A 19,571-nucleotide genomic window follows, 5' to 3' on the forward strand; every position below is an offset into this window, starting at 1 on the left:
CCCAACCCACCGCGTCACGTGAGGGGGAGGAGTCTCACATTGTAGCGCTGCTCCTCGCACTCTCCCCGCCCGCCCCCCCCCGATCACGTGAGGCGGGCGCCCCGCGCGGCCGGAAGTGTCGTAGGGCGGATCGGGGTGGGGTCTCTCCGTTGCTGGGCTCCGCGAAGGCGCCGGGTGGCTCCTGCCTGCCGGGGCCATGCTCCCGCCCTGAGTATGGGTGCCAGCGGCTCCAAGGCCCGCGGCCTCTGGCCCTTCGCCTCCCCCGGGCCGGGTGGCGCCGCTGGCCCCGGCGGGGAGCAGGCCCTTGCCCGGGCGCGCGGCTGCCGTAGCGCCACCCCCTTCGTCTTCACCCGCCGCGGGTAAGGGCGGGGCGGGCGCCTGGTTTCCATAGGGCAGGGGGTGGGTTGCTATGGGGCTGGCTCCCATTGGTTGGGGGGTTGGCTGTTGGAATGGGCTCCCATAAGCAGGGGGACCTCTTTCCATGGGGCAGGGAGTGGGTTGCTATGGGGTGGTCTCCCATGGGATGGGGGGGTCTCGTTTCCCTGGGGTGTGTTGCTGTGGGAGTTGGGGGTGTAATGGTTTGGGCTCCCGTGCAGCAGGTGGCAGCCAGCAGGTTCCCATGGGGCAGGAAGGTGTCAGAATTGGAGGGAGCGAGTTGCTCTGGGGTAGGCGGTGGCTGGGGGCTGCACATCTCGTTCGCTATAGGATAGCGCAGTCTGGCAAAGAGGCAGGATCTTCTGGCCCCCTGCATGATGCCTTTCTCACTTCCAGGCCACATTCAGATGAGTTTCTTCTACTGTAAAGTGGCCCTTGCGGTGTCCTGGTGGGCATGTTGGATCCTGGGGTCTGCACCAAAGAGCTGTGACATCTGAATAAACTGTCACATCCTGGAAAATCTGAGGCCTAGATGGGCACCATTGTGCCCCTGAGCAGCCTTAGCTGGAGCCTTATAGTGCCCAGTGACACCTGGCACTTGCAAGTACCGCTGGTCCATATGTTCCTATCCATGGAATATTCTCTGTGGTGCCCCTCTAGGGTTGACTGCAGAGTCTCAGTTAAAGTTACACACTTTTTTTAAAAAGAAAAGGAGGACTTGTGGCACCTGTCCTCCTTTTCTTTTTGCGAATACAGACTAACACGGCTGCTACTCTGAAACCTGACACTTTTTTTAGTGATTAGAGGGTACAGTTTGGATACAGAATCATTTTTTTAGTGATTAGAGGGTACAGTTTGCACCCTGAAGCCCTGTGTAGTAGGCTGGGAGGAGGATGGATTTGCCTATAAGGGACATTCACTATAAAGGGTGAGGGTGCTGAGCTCTGGGAAGACAGAAATGTTACTCTTCCCAGGGCTCTTGGCAAGAATGGGGAGGGGCAAAACAAAAGGCTCTGAATATAGTTTCTCACACTAAGCTTTGGAACTTATGTTTCCCAATGCATGGTAACGTAGCTCCCCTCTGTGGCATCTGTGCACAGATAAGAGTATATAATTTCTTTTGATTTGTCTCCTTTTTATTTAAAAATAGATAGTGCATCTAATTGCAGCTCTTATTCATATGTGTTTTTTAAGGAGATAGAACTGTCGGGCCAAGGAGATGGGGACTTTACCTTTGGGGAGGAAGAATGAATGACTGAGTCCAGTGACCCAGCTGTGTCAAGGTCACAATGAGGGGCCCAAGAAGAGCTGTGCTTCCTGCCTTATGAGGTGTCACAGTTGGGGTGAGGAATAGCCCCCCAATTGTAGAGGTACCAGGGTACAGTCACTTAGATGTGCAAAGTCAGTGGTGTTCAGTAGCAGCTACTCCTTCAGTGAGAAGCACAGACTGTACCTAGTGAGGCAAAGACATGGGATCTTGCTGATTGCCTGCCAACTAAGCTTTGTGCATTGGAGCAGGGCAAGCCCTATCACCTGTTTAGATTGAGGCTCCTGTTAGTGCTTTTTACTGATCACTGTGTCTGGAGTTATTTCCCATCAGTAGCTGTTTGAGGCTTTTCACCTCTGGAAAAGCCTCAAGTCTTTTGTCAAGAACTTGGAAGCAGACTGTACCTGCCTGATCTTTGTATTCTTCTGTGGACAAAATCTGGCAGGGGCAGAGTCCTATCTGGGAGCTAGCAGACTGTTAGCTGAGCGGGAAGTAAATGTAGAGCTGCAACTAAAGCCTTTATCTTAGTGACTGGGTTGAAATGGATTGCCTCCGTCAGAGCTATGTGCACCACAAAGTTGTTTCTTTGCCAGTTCTTAAATTATGTGATTAATATTGTGCCAAAATCCTTGACTTTTGCTTTGGGTTCATTTCCTCCTAATTAGCTGTTGGCATACTGGTGTACCTCCTTTCTTGACAGGAGAGTCATCAGGTGCACCTGAATCAAATGGCATACCTGGCAAACTGTTGCCTGTGGTTAGCTGAAATTCTTCCCCTCTTCCTTGGATATAAAGGAAGGTGTAATAACTGATGTTTATCTGCGAATTGGCATAGTCTCAATACTCCTCTTTAGTCTAGCCTAAATCGGTAGCTTGTGTGTCTTTCTTTATGCCTACAAGCCAGTCCGGAGGTGCAGGATTTGCAATGTGTGGAAACAGGGAAATTCAACAGCAATCCAAAACGCTGCAGTTGGGCCTTTATTTTTTGTTTATATGTGGCTTCTGTCCAGAAAGGAAGCTGTGCTACTCTCTCATCCCACCACTGTTTTGAAGAATTGTGTGGCTTCTTTAGAGGTACCAGTATATTGCTTTTGTATCTTATGTTCATTTCAAGGATAGGGTAGCTTTGGATGGTGTAGCAAGGGGAATGTCAGTGCTGTAGCTGTCGTTTGTGTCATTGGAGGACTTCAGGCACATGTGAGTCAGCTGTACAAATCTTGGTACACTCAGTATCTGTGTGTGCATGGAGCTGTGGTGTTTACGTTAGTGCAGTCTTAGTGCTATGTGGTAAAATTGGTTCAGTCCCATAGAGAAAGGGAACTGGGTGTTCAAACATATCATAAACTGGGACAAGGGGGAAGTTAATAGCCGAGTTGATTCTGGGGCCTTTTACCACCAGGTCACGGGTTCTGATATAGATCCGTTAGTAGTGACCCAAGTTGGTTATCACCTGATGATTTTGATTCCTGTGAAATAAACTGTCATCTCACTTTGGATCCTAGTGAAGAAGTGTTGACATTACAAAACCCACCATCTGTGAGCCTTGATTAGCTCCATTGCTAGCAGATAAGCCAGGCACTGAATAGATCAGACTGAATTCCCCTCTTGCCACAAGAAATCCTGAAGTCATCTAATGACTTATTTTCCCCTTTAACTGCAGCAGTCTCTCTTGGGGTAGGAGAGAGTGCTCTTGAACTGCAGGGTCCCCATTTAGTGAGCTTAGTTCATGGTTCCTATTCCATGCCTGATCCAAGTGTGCTCTCTTTTAACTTAAAACTAGGTGTGTTTGAGCAGTGAACGTAAGACTTGATCTTGTAGTTAAAAATGGCCTTGTACCCTTTGTGCTGAATAGCTGTCTAGCTTGGCAACAACTTGAGCTTGTTTGTCCAAGAGTGAAACTGTTCTGGTGGCTGTTGTACCCTTGAGTGCTACAGATCCGCCAGTGTGGGCATGGAATCAGAGCTGGGAAGCGTGCTTGGTACTGATTTACCATGGCTCCATTGGTCTGTGTTTAACTGCTTATAATTGCTTCTGTACAAAACCAACTTTCCGGCTGTGTGAGTTGATAGCAAACCTTATCTCTGTATACAGAATGGGAGCAGTAGCTCCATCTTCTTCTCTCTCCCATCTCAGCCCTGGTTTGGCCAGGCCCTTGTGATGGAGGGACTGCAATCTTCATGGTCCATTTAGTCCCTTACCACTCCACTGAGCCTGACTGTGCAACCTCGGGGTGGGCTGATCTGCCTACACAGCAGCTGCTGACACTTCCATTGAAATCTGAGTACTGTATGTATTTAATGCCAGTTGCTGAGTGGCTTTATGATGCAGATTTCTGTCCTGCTAGATACTGCACTGAGGCCAACTCCTTGTTTCACAGCTGCTGAACAGCTGTCAGATGGAAATGACTCTTGGCTGCTGACCCAAGCTGACAGGTTCCATATCGCATTTTCCAGTCCCATGGTGCCCAGCCCTCTCCAATGTGTAATGTCCAAAACAGCTGATGTCTGCCAGCCCGCTGCTGCCCTCTTCCCAAAATGTTTGGGTAGGGATCATTGATGGCCAGTCCTCCCAGTCTCTTATGTGCTCCTCTCCTCATTCCTCTGCAGCTCCATGTATTATGATGAGGATGGGGATCTCGCCCATGAATTCTATGAGGAGACAATTGTCACCAAGAATGGGAGGAAGCGCGCCAAACTGAAAAGGATCCACAAGAACCTGATACCTCAGGTAACGTGCTCAGAAACAAAAGTGACCCTACTGTGACAGGTTTGGGCCCTTTGAAGTGTCAACTGATGTGCTGGGATGCCACTGAATCAGCCTATTCTGCCAGCCTGGGTTCCCTTTACCTGGCCTTGCTCACAGGCCTCTTCCAATCAAGCACACAGGCAGGGCCACACCCAGCTGCACAGAGAGACAGAGATCTCCTCTGGAAAGATTTAGCCTTAGAGGCGTACCCCAACACTCTGGGTTTGTACCCTTTAAAGGGAGTGGGCACTAAAGGTTTTATGAAATGCTCCCCCTCCCTCAATGTGGAGGGAGATATGCACAACTTCTTGCCCCCCCCTCCAGTTAGAAATTACATAAAGTGGGTTATATTATAAACAAGAAATAAGTTTAACTACAAAAGGTGAATTTTAAGTGAATGTAAGAGATAACAGACAGAACAAAGCAGATTACTGACCAAATAAAACAAAATACGCAATCTGGGCTCAATATACTTAAGAAACAGGTTACAAAATGCAATTTCTTACCCTAAATGTTGTTTTAGGCAGGTTGCAAAGTTTCTGTGGTTCAGAGTTCCAGTTATATTTCTCTTCAGACTGGACCCCTTTCTAAGTCTGGACTCCTTCCCTTCAGGTGGCTTTAGCAGTCTTCTTGGGCAGACAGGCCATGGAGAGGAGTCCCATTTTCCTTTCTCTCCACCCTTAAATAGGGTTTACATAAGGCGTGAATTCTTTGTTTCCCAAACTTGACCCCCCCCCCCTTTCCTTCCAGTGGAATATTAAAAGAAGTCCCAGGTAATGTTTAGTATCAGGTGACAAGACCACCTGACTGTGTAGTATCACAGAGTCCATGAGTCAGTGGCAATATGGAGCATCCTCAGGAAGGCCAAGCCTTTTCACAGTCCATTTTCCTTGCTGATGGGTCATCAGCCCAGTCTGGCTTTTCCATTGTTGTACCTGAAGTGTTAGCAGAGGGCGTCACCCAAAGTAGCGTAGTTGAAATACAGATACATTGTCAATATTCCTAACTTCAGATACAGAAATGATGTAGGCTTTCAAATTGGATAATCACATTAAGTAAATTTTAACCTTTCCAAAGAGATCTTACAAGACCCATCTTACATAAAGTGCATCTGTTATGTCAATCATATCATAAGCATATTTTCATAAAGAATATGGAGTGAAACGTCACAGTGCGCCAAACTTAAAAGGATCCACAAGAACCTGATATCTCAGGTAACACGCTCAGAAACAAAAGCGACCCTTGTGGGGACTCGACCGGTAATGTATTAACGTGCTATGCAGGACGCCCGGGTTCCTTTGTGATCTCTTACCAATGGAGCACCTGGGATTTGTGCTAGGGCTCATCCCCTGGAAGTCTAGTGGTAGCTCACTACAATCCTGACTAGATATGCCTATGGGACAATGGCTTTCAAATTACATGGAAACCTTTTGCCCAGATTTCTTTTTCTGCTCAACGCTCCCGAAGGGAAGGGTAGGTATTCCACCCCCACCCTTGTGTCCAGGCCTCCTTGTTCTGAAGCAGAAATAAGATTGAGTAGAGGACACCTACGTATGGGGGTGTTCTGAAAATCCTGCATGATTAAGTGCATGGCTCAACCCCCTATCTCTCACTGACTGGGTGAGAGAAACAAATACTAAGTAACTTGACCATTTTAAACACTAGTTTCCAGACAGCAAACACCAAGGAAGCTCTGACATTGGTATGCCCCATGGAGCCACTTGATGGTGCCAGTCTGGAACAAAATCCAAACTGTGACTTAGTGAACCAGCAGAGTGAGGTCAGGGAAGCCAATTAGCATGATACACTTGTGTCAGGAAGTTCCTGCTTTCTGAAGCCAACAGTCTGACCTTAAAAATGAACATTGACTCCCTGTTCTGTGATTTACAGTATCAACACTCAGCATTGATATAAAACCCCTTCATTTTCAAACCCTCCGCTCAAGTCCTTGAAGTTATCTTTTATTATAAACTGTAAAAGGAACAATATAACAAACCGTTCTAAAATCAAATAAAAGAATAAATAAGGGGGTGGAGGGGAAGAATCAGATATAGGAAGGGACCGGGGGACCAGAGGTTCTAAATGTGGGGTATTGGTTATGATTTGACTAGTTTTCAGGGATTTAAAATTGAGAAGTGCTGAAGCAGATGTTAGGGTAGAGCAGACTTCATGCAAACACAGCAGTACTGTCTCTAGGTCAGTGAAAATGGGTGTGTTGTCGCCATCTGACAGCAGTTCAGTGGCTACTATGAGATGAGTTTGTGGGGGGGCTAGGGTCTCAGTCCAGCTTCTAGTGGGCAGCTGTCCATATTGCACAGTTGCCACTAATTGACGCCATTATTGGCATTCTCAGGAGAGAGGCTGAATGGGCTGTGGGAAGCAAGCTCCCCGTTTGCTCCTTGAGGGGATCCATTTGGACGGTGGAGTGAGACACAGAGACAGTATGCAGTTTCTACCACCACTACCTAGGCTTTATTTGTTTTATGGACAGGGGACCTCATTCTCCAGGACTGTTGGGCTGGCACCTTTCATGAGCGCTAAAAATAAACTCCGCCTAGCTATGACTTTCTAGTAGTGGCCACAGGAATTCTTATCTGTTCCAAGGCTTTTGTATGTAGTTATGAAGGTCTTGTTTATTTTGCAAAATACATTTGTTGCATTCACGCTATACCCAGGCACCCATATGAGCTGGTGCCGCTTTCTAGCAGCAGCTGCCACGTGACAAACTTGTCCACGTTGTCATGAACCAAGCAAGGCCCATTAATTGGGAGGCCACAGGTCAAGACATTCCCTAGTTCCTTTTTTTTGTGTTAGTCTCCTGCAAAACCTGTGGTTGTTCTCCAGAAAATACAGATCTTTTATTAAATGTAATAAAACTTTCTCAGTTTTTGTCATCCTTGCAATAGGCCTTTGTCCTTGGCTAGCACCTTATAGTTCTGGCCGTCCAGAAGCCTTGCAAACACAAACTAACCAGTTCATTTCAAAGAAGCATTGTCACCGTACTGCAGGTGAAGAAATGTAAGCATAAAGGGTGAAGTGACTTCTCTTCCCATAGTCTAAACACTAGACCACATTCCCAGCCTCTCGTATGTCTAGTGGGGATTGCCCTGGTTCAAACTAGTTCTGATCCCTCTGTGAAACCAGAGCATAAAACCCATTAGCGCACACATCCTTTGCCTATCGACCCTGAAGCTACTTTGCTTTCTGATGTGTTTGTAATGGAAGAATATTCACACCAAAGCACATTAAATGCATAAGGCTTAGAGTTCTGCTTTAGTTGACACACATGCTTGTTACATTCACGGTATCTATCACTCCTTGGACAGAAAGCTTGCTTGTGCACAAGGGTCTTTGATCTTTTCTTCTGTTCAGTCACTTAGTCCTTTCTTTTCCAGTCTTTTAAATGACTTTTAAATTAAAGGTGCCAGACTAATAGCCCTGGAAGCTGATGACCTTCTAGTCATGGATCAGGTGGAATGCGGACAGCGACAGGCTGAGCTGCTTTCCCCCCCCCCCCCCCATTCTCATGCTGTTGTCGTTCCTCAGTGTCGTAGGAACTGAGCACCTTAGTCTGACTTTTAGGGGCTACTTCTAGCAGCACATCCAGTCTGTTTTGCCTGCCTGGTGCTCAGAGTGTCAACCAACAGCTCAGTTGTGATGGTTTAATGAACTCTTGTCCATTAAGAACTGGACTGGGACATAAGCTCTATTGTCTGTCTCCATCTGCTGTGACTTGCAGAGCATGGGACCTTTGTTTGCAGGCCTTATCTTAAGACTCTGCTCTGACCAGTGTCTCCCCTGCCTTTTTACCCTCCTTGCTCTTTTTTCAGGGTATAGTGAAACTGGAGCACCCTCGCATTCATGTGGACTTCCCCGTTATCATCTGCGAGGTCTGAGCTGCGGGGGGAGTGTGAGCTGCTGTTGTGTGCCGTCAGTGCACCCAACCTGCCCAGCCTTACCATACCTAATGTAACCACACAAGGCTGCCTTGTGTTCCTGAACCACAATGGACTGCCAGCACAGAGGCACACACTCTTGACTTTGGAGCTCCTCTTTCCTGGAGGAGGAGGAAGAGATGGGGTGGTGCAGAATTGGCTAGGAATCTCTTCACAAGTCAGATGAGACATGTGACCTTGTTTAGCAACATGCTTAACAATACCCTCGACTGAGTCAGAAGATTGAAATCCTTCTCGCGGCTGCCATCAGATGTTTGGATGGATCACTGAACTGCCCATGACACTTGTGTTTGAGGTTTAAAAGGGAGAGCCATCCTGCATCTCTTGCCGAACAAAATCGCTGCTTCTCAGGTACCTGCCCCAGGTAGAGTTGAGGTCAGTTAATTCACCTCTGTGGGGCTAGGGGCAGCCCCCTAATGCCCCTTCCCTACAAAGTGGTGATGAATAAAAGAGTAGTGGTGTAGTTTATCCTTGGGAGTGGGGGGTGGGGGGTTGGTTATGCAGTGCCGCCCCAGGTTGATCTGGGAATGGAGGGTAAATGGGGCGGTCTGAGGTGGAGCTAATCTCGAGAACCCCACTGAAACAGAGTAGCGCTTCTCGGGAAGGTAGAAGACCAGATTTCATTGCATCAGACCTCAGTCTCCTCTTTTATACAGCCCCCTCCTGTGCTCAGCGTTATTTTGTACTTCTTAGCGATATGGTTTGTCTCGTCCCCAGAAGCCTTTCCAGTGGCTCTAGATACCCCAGCTCAGCTGTTGGTGTTAAGACCTCTCCGAAAATCCCATTGGCCAGTGGTGGCGCTGTGCAGTGCCAGCAGAGCAAACAGTCCGATCTTTGCAGCAAGATCAATGGACGCTGCTGGAAGCAGCAGCAGTCCTCAGAGCTGAATGACTGGGCTGGCAGCCCATGTTAACCCACACAGCTTTGCAGTTAGGATTCGCACAGCAGGGCTTAGTTTGCCACCCATTAGCATGCATCTGCCTTGGCGGGAGCAGGCTGCGCTCCTGTTGAGTGGCGTTCTTCCCTCTCCTGAATCTGGTGTGTTGGAGTGTGGGGTACGAGGTGTGAACTCTTGTATTAGCCATAGCGTTTATTTTGGGGCTCAGTCCCTCTCAGAATGTGGTTCTGGGTAACTTTCATGTGTTGATCAGTTGTGCCCTGGTGCCGCCAGCATGCCCCAGCTGTGTGTAGCTGTGATAGAGCCAAGGCAGGAATGAAGAGTCAGCTTTTACCCTCTAAAGCAATTGGTGTTAGCCCCCTCCTGTCTTGGAAATCTCCCTGAGATATGAAGCCTGGGTTCTTTCACTGCACCCATTCCTCTCTTTCTTTCTCCCTATGGGGACAAGAGGGAATGCAATGCACTTTAATGGAAGGTTCTCTCTTCCCCACCCAACTTGATAAAGAAACATGTGGCTATTGGGGCAGCTCCCTCTTCCAGCTAGACTCATGGTGGCAGTACTGAAACTGTGCATTGGTGCGTCTGCCACTTCATGCCTGCTTCCTCATTTGAAGGATTGAGTGCTGGCTGGTTGCTGCTGAGCTGGGGTGAGACTACCCCCATCCCAAACACTAGAAGTCATGGTCTTTCGGTTCCGGGTTACATGAGAATGGGCAGAGTCACTGTGCTCAAGCAGGATGTCAGGGATCCTTACCACTATCTACCCCTCCAAGAACTCCTGTGAAACTTTAAAACTGGATCGAGATGTGGCTCCCACAGCAGTCAGCTTATTAGAGACATCTTGTTTCCCCTTCCAGAGCATGTAATTTACTTTCTGAGCACTTCAGACATTTGCTACCTCGATGTTTAATTTAAGCTGCTGCTGCAAAGTTGTAGCAGTATCCGTGTGTCTCTATTGGTTGTATCCCTCTCCACACCCCTGAGAATAGTTCTAGGGGCTGTATGCCATTCTGATAGAGGTCTGGTAGTTAGCAATAGCAATGCTCGCACTCAGACTCGGCCTTGTTCCCCAATCGCTCTCTGTAGTGGTTGGAGTGAAACTACAGCACTGAGGGACCAAAGGTTCTTCTCCCCTTCCCCCCCGGCATGGAAGTTAGTTTTCACAGGTAGAGTGCTTTGATAGCTCCAGCAGAGAGCACTTTTACACTGTGATGCTGAGCATTTCCTTCTAGATCAGTGTTGTTCTTCCACCTACTTGGAAAAGTCGCTCTTAAAAAAAATCCTATTAAAGTGTCTCTTGTTTGCATCAGCCATTCTCTAGCAGGTGACTTGGGTTCATCTCAGACCAAGGCTTGCAGATCTCCTTGAAAGAGGCACATCTCTGGTGGCTGAGCTGGGCTGGAGGACACCATCTCCAACAAAGAAATGGATCAAGCTATGTGAGGCTGACTCAGCCCTGGACCCCTGCTCTGATACGGGGAGACCTAGCTCTGAAAACTACCCTCTTGCTTCTGCTTGTGGGGTGTGTGTAGGAGACAACTTGGGCTGGGAGCCCTCCTCTGGCTTCTCTTGATGGAGGCAAGAGACTGCAGGAGACCACTGGCCTCCTCCTGAGTGGAGAGCAGTATTGGTTAGGTCCTGAGTGGTGGGTGGAATCTAGCACAGGGGAAATGAGAAGATGTTTGGTATGGAGGAGAGTGCATGGGGAGGTGGCTTCTGTAGAAATGAGAACTGCTCGCCAGTATCTTATTTCCCCCCACATGCTCCCCTGGAGCAAAGGTTGGTAGGGCATCACCTCCCATGTGCTTTGGTGTGGGGTGTGGTACCTGTGTTTGCAAATTCAGGAACAGACACCTCATCCTTGTCCTGGGCAGGTTTGGGGCAGCAGGGTTAGATCTGTGTTCTGAATGCCAATCTGGTCTAGGGTAGTGTCATGGGCTGTGCCAGGTGGAGCCGGCCGTTAGTTAAACAAGCTGCATGCCAAGAGTTGGTCAGAAATCAGTGAGCTGAATGGTGAGCTAGGTCTTTTGGGGAAGACTCTGTATGGAGGGAAAGGCAAGATGCTTCCCACTCGTATAAAAGAGAGGGAGCAGGAAGGGGAGTTAGTCCTTCTGAGTAGGCTGAGCTCCCCCTTCTGTGATTCCCAGAAACCATCTGCACACCACAAGCAGCAGGGATGAAAAGCTTGACTCTGGAAGGAGATGGTGTTTCATAGCAGCAAGCAGGGCTGGCCGGGAGACGGTGCATCTGGCAGAGCTTGTCGAATGGCTTTCACAGAGGAAGCCATGCTTTCCCCTTTGTACGGGGGTTTGTATAGCACATCTTCACCTTGGCAAACCCTTGCTGCACTTGGGAACGGGAATGGGTTGCCCACTGCACAGTGAGTAACACTCTTGAGGTACCCAGCCAAGACTGAAAGGCACTGGGTATGTCTACACTGCAATTAAAACCCTGTGGCTGGCCTGTGTCCGCTGACTTGGGCTCACAGGGCTTGGATTAAGGGGCTGTTTAAGTGTAGTGTTAACTTTCAGGTCCAGGCTCAAGAACTCTGTGAGGTCTGGGGGTCCGAGTCTGAAAGTCTACACCACAATTAAATAGCCCTTGAGCCTGAGTCAGCTGGCACAGGCCAGCTGTGGTATCAAATTACAGTGCAGACATACCACGGTGTGCAGAGTACAGTGTCTGTGTCTCACATCTGGCCATAACATAGTAGCTTAGCCCTGTCATGTTCTTTTACTGGCTGCCTTGCTTCTGAATAGGGAGAGGTTACCAGGGCACCCTTTGCTCAGCAAAGCACCATGGGTAACCTATACCCATTTTCACTGTCCTTTAAATGCTCTGAGACAGCCTGTTGGGAAACTCCCTCTCTTCATACATCCTGAGCAATCCAGTCAGAGTCTTCCCCCAAGGAAGGGCTCATTCCACCCTACTTCTAAAGCAGCAGGCTTCCTACCCCTCTTCCTGACCCACTTCTTTTCTAGGCTGGTTAGCCCACTGGGGTTGAAGCTGTGCAGTCAATCTGCATGGATTCTAGAATCCCAGCCTTTCTCTCCCCCAACCCTATTTCCTACTAGTGCTGGTCCCCTTGAGCCTACACAGACGGGATGAGGACCCTTGGGAACTGCTGAAGGGATATTTAAAATGTGAAGGTAATTGTAAATAGTATCTATGTCCACTATATTGTTGGAGCAAGCAAAAAAAACCACACTTGGTTTCTTTTCAATTTTTTTACTACTTCTTTCTGTGCGACTTTGTGCTTTCAAGTGTGGATGTGTAGAATTGTACCCACCAACACTACACTTACAGCTCCTCTAGCAAATGGATAGGAGTTTCCAATTCAAACATGTACAATATTTTTGGTCCTCCTTCCTCTGCCTTTGAGTGCATCTGTCTAATTTTGTTAAATTTCAATAAAACTATTTGTAGATCCCAAAAGTTCAATGGCTGTCTTATTTTTGGAGGGTGATTTAGTAATTGGTCTTACTGCCTCTGTATGTAATGGACAGACAGGACATGTTAGAGCTAACATAGTGTGAACTTGCCATGCAAGCTTTACCCATACAGATGTCGCTGCCCATGTAGCAACCCCCCTAGTTCTACTCAGGGGCCTTACCTGATTCTCTCTCCCCTTCAGTTGTACTGACACAAGGAAAAACTCTTCTGAATTGTGCCCAGAAATAGGGCTTGCCTGAGGGGACACATCTGTCTGCTTACATCCACCTCAGGATCTGAATCGATGTCTCTAAAACATGGTGTTTTGTGCCATCTGTTTTGTGGTAGTAAGTGAAAGCCATCAAGCTGAGGTGTTTATAAACAGATTCGTAAATAGAATGGCCATAGTGGCTTTGGAATCTATCTGTGGAGTCTTTACAAAATTAACAGAGTTTGTCTCCAGCTGATTAGTCTTATCCCCTTTAATTACACAAGTGTTTTCAACTGATGGGGGGAAGAGGCAAAGCTAAGCACAGCTGCTCTTTAGACTCCCGCAGCACAGTGAATGCTTCTAATCACCCCACCCCACTTGAAATAACAGGTATGTGGTACCTCAACATGCTTACACCTCACATTATTGCTACATAGGCTGTTCAAGTGCCATGTATGGATGCAGTGTGTGGTATTGAACACATGAACAGTTAGCCTGGGGGGGCTATCTAAGTGCTGAAGCTTGGATTATGTGATGTTGAAGTTTATTTATGTCATGATGGTCTTGGTTGTGATCTTGAGGTCCTAAGATGTGAGTGATCCCCTTGCAGGTACCCAAGAAGCAAATGAGCAAATCCTTTATTGATTTGGTAGAGTTAGCTTGCAAGGATTGATGAAGCAAGAATTAAAAATTTGTTGGCCTTGACACCACAGTTGTAGTTGCAACTGGAATTCTGATGATCATCAATCACGTTTATTTACATAGTGCCTAAGGACCAATCAAGAATTGTGCCAGAGCTGTAAAAACACATAACAGGAGCCAGTTCCTTCCCCAAAGAGCTTGTAATCTAGACGAGACAGACACACACGGTGGAGGGGAAGGGGTAGAACACACCAGTCGAGTCAACAATGTGGTGTTGGCAAAGATGGTGGTGATCCATGATTTTTTTGGGTCAGTTCAGACAGGAGCCTTGGTTTGATTCCCACTTTTGACTTGTGATTGGAACAACCTCCAAGTATAATTTTCTTTTAAATTATAGATTTGGGATTGGAAAAAAAATTTCCCTAGAGTTTCAAAAGCTCTGGTTAAAGAGATTTTTAGATGCCAACCACTCAAATTGCCAAACTCAAGGATGGCGTCTCATGACTTTTCTGTGACCTCTCATGCACAGGCACTGCAAAACCACAAAGTCGTGGGCAGGTCTGTCCACATGCACTCATGCTGAGGACAGAATTGGTGTTGAAGCAAAGTAATAATCTGAAGTAGTTGCTGACAGTGATCCAATCTATAGCAGCTAAACTGCTGTGTGTAAATTTCCATACGGTTTCATGTGCTTCAAACTTAAGCTCTAAGTTATACTTCAAACTTTTGCTTTTCAGTAAAGGCTGTTATAATGTAAGGGACATAATTTTATGATCTGATGTAAAACTTAATGTCAAGTTTTGATATTTGTCTAATTAGGAGTAGGTGAAATTTTGTTTTTTGGGGGGAAAGATTTCTGAGTCCGGTTTGTGCGTTCAGAAGTTAGTCTTTTGTTTTATGCATTCTTTCTCTATGAAAGACCAGACTTGTACGAATTGGAGGAAGGTATTAAAGCTTTTCTGCACTGCTGCTGAGAAAATTGTGATGGGTGGAAAGGGATGGCTTAGACTGTCAATTCACCTGTTACCAAGGGCAGAGTTAAGGTTGTCCGAGTGCAGAATTTTTATTTGGTGAGGGAATGAATGGGGTTTTAAGAGTAGCATCTGAATTATTTTTGATTCTGTGATTTCAGGTTTGTAACGTTTGGGTTTTGGTGTGCAATGGAATGTCTTGTTTCAAAATACACTCGGCAACCTTAACTAAAGTTAACTTTCCCTTAAGGGTTGGTCTCCACTGAGTTTTACTGGTAAAACTTATGTCTTATCAGTGTATGTTTGTTTTTTTTGTTTTTTGTTTTTTTTGGCCAACATGATCGTGCTAGTAAAAGCCCTACTGTAGAGGCAGTTGTACTGGTATAAATAGAGTCCTGCAAATCCACAGAGATCCACTTTATATCCATGATTAGAATCATAGAAGATTAGGGTCGGAAGAGACCTCAGGAGGTCATCTAGTCCAACCCCCTGCTCAAAACAGGACCAACACCAACTAAATCATCCCAGCCAGGGTTGTGTCAAGCTGGGCCTTAAAAACCTCGAAGGATGGAGAATCCACCACCTCCTTAGGTAACCCATTCCAGTGCTTCACCACCCTCCTAGTGAAAGTGTTTCTTAATATCCAACTGAGACCTCCCCCACTGCAACTTGAGACCATTGCTCCTTGTTCTGTCATCAACCACCACTGAGAAAACCCAAGCTCCATCCTCTTTGGAACTCCCCCTTCAAGTAATTGAAGGCTGCTATCAAATCCCCCCTCACTCTTCTCTTCTGCAGACTAAACAAGCCCAGTTCCTTCAGCTTTTCCTCATAAGTCATGTGCCCCAGCCCCCGATCATTTTTGTTGCCCTCCGCTGGACTCTCTCCAATTTATCCACATACTTTCTGTAGTCGGGGACCCAAAACTGGACACAATACTCCAGATGTGGCTTCACCAGTGCCAAATAGAGGAGAATAATCACTTCCCTTGATCTGCTGGCAATGCTCCTACTAATGCAGCCCAATATGTGGTTAGCCTTCTTGGCAACAAGGGCACACTGCTGACTCATATCCAGCTTCTCATTCACTGTAATCCCCAGGTCCTTTTCTGCAGAACTTCTGCTTAGCCAGTCGGTCCCTGGCCTGTAGCAGTGCATGGGATTCTTCCGTCCTAAGTGCAGGACTGTACACTTGTCCTTGTTGAACCTCATCAGAGTTCTTTTGGCCCAATCCTCCAATTTGTCTAGGTGTCTCTGGACCCTGTCCCTACCCTCCAGCATATAGCTTCCCCCCAGCTTAGTGTCATCTGAGAACTTGCTGAGGGTACAATCCATCCCATCATCCAGATCATTAATAAAGATGAACAAAACTGGCCCTAGGACCAACACTTGGGGCACTCCACTTGATACTGGCTGTCAACTACACATCGAGCGGTTGATCACTACTCATTGAGCCCAACAATCTAGCCAGTGTTCTGTCTACCTTATAGTCCATTCATCCAATTCATACTTTTTTAACTTGCTGGCAAGAATACTGTGGGAGACCGTATCAAAAGCTTTGCTACAATCAAGATATATCACGTCCACTGCTTTCCCCATATCTACAGAGCCAGTTGCCTCATCATAGAAGGCAATCAGGTTGGTCAGGCATGACTTTCCCTTGATGAATCCATGCTGACTGTTCCTGATCACCTTCCTCTCCTCCAAGTTCTTCAAAATGGTTTCCTTGAGGACCTGCTGATTTTTTTTTCCAGGGACTGAGGTGAGTCTGTAGTTCCCCAGGTTCTCCTTTTTCCCATTTTTAAAGATGGGCACTATATTTGCCTTTTTCCAATTGTCTGGGACCTCTCCCAGTCGCCATGAGTTTTCAGAGGTAATGGTCAAGTTGCAGTGGGGGAGGTTTAGGTTGGATATTAGGAAAAACTTTTTCACTAGGAGGGTGGTGAAACACTGGAATGCGTTGCCTAGGGAGGTGGTGGAATCTCCTTCCTTAGAAGTTTTTAAGGTTAGGCTTGACAAAGCCCTGACTGGGATGATTTGATTGGGGATTGGTCCTGCTTTTGAGCAGGGGGTTGGACTAGATGACCTCCTGAGGTCCCTTCCAACCCTGATATTCTATGATTCAATCACTCTGCAATCACATCAGCCAATTCACTCAGCACCCTCAGATACATTAGATCTGGACCCATGGACTTGTGCATGTCCAGCTTTTCTAAATAATCCTTAACTTGTTCTTTCACCAGTGAGGGCTGCTCACCTCCTCCCCATACTGTGTTGCCCAGGACAGCAGTGTGGGAGCTGACCTTGTTTGTGAAGATTGAGGCCAAAAAAGCATTGAGTACTTCAGCTTTTTCCACATCATCTGTCGCTAGGTTGCCTCCCCCATTCGTTAAGGGTCCCACACTTTCCCTGACCTTTTTCTTGTTGCTAAAATACTTGTAGAAACCCTTCTTGTAACCTTCATATCCCTTGTGAGCTGCAACTCCAGTTGTGTTTTGACCTTCCTGATTACACCCCTGGATATTCGAGCAATATTTTTATACTTCTCCCTAGTCATCTGTCCAAATTTCCACTTCTTGTAAGCTTCCTTTTTGTGTTTAAGCTCACCAAAGATTTCCCTGTTAAGCCAAGCTGATCGCATGCCATATTTGCTATTCTTTCTGCACGTCGGGATGGTTTGTTCCTGCAGCCTCAATGAGGCTTCTTTAAAATACAGCCAGCTCTCCTGGACTCCTTTCCCCTTCATATTAGCCTCCTAGGGGATCCTGGCCATCAGTTTCCTAAGGGAGTCAGTCTGCTTCTCTGAAATCCAGGATCTGTATTTTGCTACTCTCCTTTCTTCCTTTTGTGAGGATCCTGAACTCAACCATCCTCATAGTCATGGCTATCCAGGTTGCCACCTACTTCTACTTCTCCTACCAATTCTTCCCTGTTTGTAAGCAGCGGGTCAAGAGGAGAACGGCCCCTGGTTGGTTCCTCCAGTAGCTGCACCAGGAAGTTGTCCCCAACACTCTCCAAAAACATCCTGGATTGTCTGTGCACTGCTGTATTGCTCTCCCAGCAGATGTCAGGGTGATGGAAGTCCACAGATCATTTTTGCAGATCGGATGTATCTGCGCATGGCTCTAGGTATAAAGGTGCCGTATACCAGTGTTGTTAGTTCTGCTTCTTGGCCTGAAATAAGTTCTGCCAGTATAAGTACTCTTATGCCATTATGAATGCATCCACACTAAGACCAGGTCTGTGCTACAGATTTCTGTTGGCCCAGCTTTGTCAAGGCTGTGAAGAGGTGTTCCCTGGCCAAGATCGCTATGCCAGCAAAAGCCCCTAGCATAGATATGGTTATACCAACACAGCAGCCCTCTAACCAATGTATTTCATTCTTGGGGTTGATTTTACTTTACTGGTACAACGTTCAGCTTTGCTGGTATAAGCTGCAGCCACTCTAGGAGGGCTTAGCTGGTGTAGTATATTGTGGTATGTTTCTATACTAGGAAAGCACTCCTAGTGTAGCTATAGCCTGAGCTTGCGGCTTTAGCTATATTGATTAGAGTTAAAATGGAAGAATTTTCTAGTGTTAGACAGGCCCTAAAAATAACTTACACTGACTATACTCATTGGTCTGACAGAGCACCACTGCGGGTTAGAAAATAAATCTAGAACCACATCTTCAGCAGTCACTCAAGAGACTGACAGGTCAGTTGATAAATGGAGGTAGTGGTCCAGGAAGTGTCTCAAAACAGTGTGGAGCTATTCTAGGAGCTTGCCTCGCATGGGTGGCCTTTGATCCCAATAACACTGTATGTTGAAATAAACATTGTCTCGCTTTCTGCACTGCATCCTGCTTTCTCTCTTCCCCCTTCCCGAACAGCCAAACTGCTTATAAATGGTTTTCTGCTGTACCACAACACTCATCATTTCCTTAGCACAGGCCTGGTCCCTAAAAGAAAATGAGCCATTGACAAAAATTCTAATGAGTGACTGACACAGCGAAAATCTTGTCAGCACTCTTGGCTGGATGATGTGCAAGCATCTGGGAAGCAGCAGTTGCTGGAAGCAGCTTGTCCTTCCAGCATTGCTTGTTGGGATGTGGCTTGGGAGGGGGAAATTGAAATGGCTTAAAGCTACTAATTAGAATGGGAACTCCTGTGACTTTTCTTACATTAGCAATTCAGGTTCTTCCTATCCTGTTTTTCCCAGATGACTGGAGAACTGGGTAAGATTAGGGCACCATGATCATAAAACGTAATTAAAAGGGGATGTGGCTCTTGTTTAGACTACCCAAGTTTTCCTTTTCTTAACACCTATTTAACTCAGATGCCTTGTACAGTTGGGAGAGAAGTTCTCTTTGTTAAAGATGTGACCCTGCAATTGAAAACTGAGAACTGTCTCTGAAATCAGCAAAAACAGGGAAAACTAGATAGGTGTGATCCTTGTGAATTCAGAGTCCCAAGCTCTGTGTAACTTTCAGAGAGTTGGCTTCCCATCTCAGCAGTACCCATGTATGCCTTGGGCATACCAAGTTACATTCCAGGAAGTTCCATAGTGTAGCCCAAGGTTGCTCTATTGTCTAGCATAGAACCATGTAGCCTTTACTGCACTGTTTAATGCTGTGACTTCCAGCCCACAGGGCTCTTTCTTGACCTGAGTGACCTCTGTTGCAGTCTGTCATCCCCACCATTGCATTAAAGAGAAGGCAGCTACAGGCTCCAGTTTGAATGTATGTGGCTCTTGATCATGGAAAATTTTAGGCACTTCTTCTGTAGGCAAAGCAAGCAGCCATTTAAAGTCCTGGCTCTTGGGCATTCTGAGGTGGGGGAGGAAAATGTTGGCCAGGATGCTAAAATTCTTTGGCTCTTCAGATTCATGAGATTTTTGGCTCCCAGCAGAGCTTGGCTGTAGAGGCAACCCCATTTAACAGCCTAACTGAAATACAGCACCCATTAGCAGTATCTGCACCAGTGCTGAACCCACAACCGCAGACTGACACTAAAAGGCCATGCTGACATGTCTTCAGGCTGAGATGTCTGTCAGGAATGGCAGACCACTGGTCCTTGGCCAGCAGCCTTAGGAGAA

General features: G+C 46.9%; 1 protein-coding gene across 1 annotated transcript; it reads left to right on the plus strand.

Annotated features, from left to right (window-relative positions):
• Positions 1-99: 99 nt before the first annotated feature.
• Positions 100-12,675, plus strand: TUSC2 (tumor suppressor 2, mitochondrial calcium regulator). Its single transcript, XM_084633565.1, has 3 exons — positions 100-359; positions 4,248-4,368; positions 8,217-12,675. Exons 1-3 carry the CDS (start codon positions 214-216, stop codon positions 8,280-8,282), a joined length of 333 nt encoding a protein of 110 aa, XP_084489691.1. The 5' UTR covers positions 100-213; the 3' UTR covers positions 8,283-12,675.
• Positions 12,676-19,571: the final 6,896 nt, after the last annotated feature.

This window comes from Lepidochelys olivacea (assembly GCF_965140295.1).
Source record: "Lepidochelys olivacea isolate rLepOli2 genome assembly, chromosome: 7".
Taxonomy (NCBI): Eukaryota; Metazoa; Chordata; order Testudines; family Cheloniidae; genus Lepidochelys; species Lepidochelys olivacea.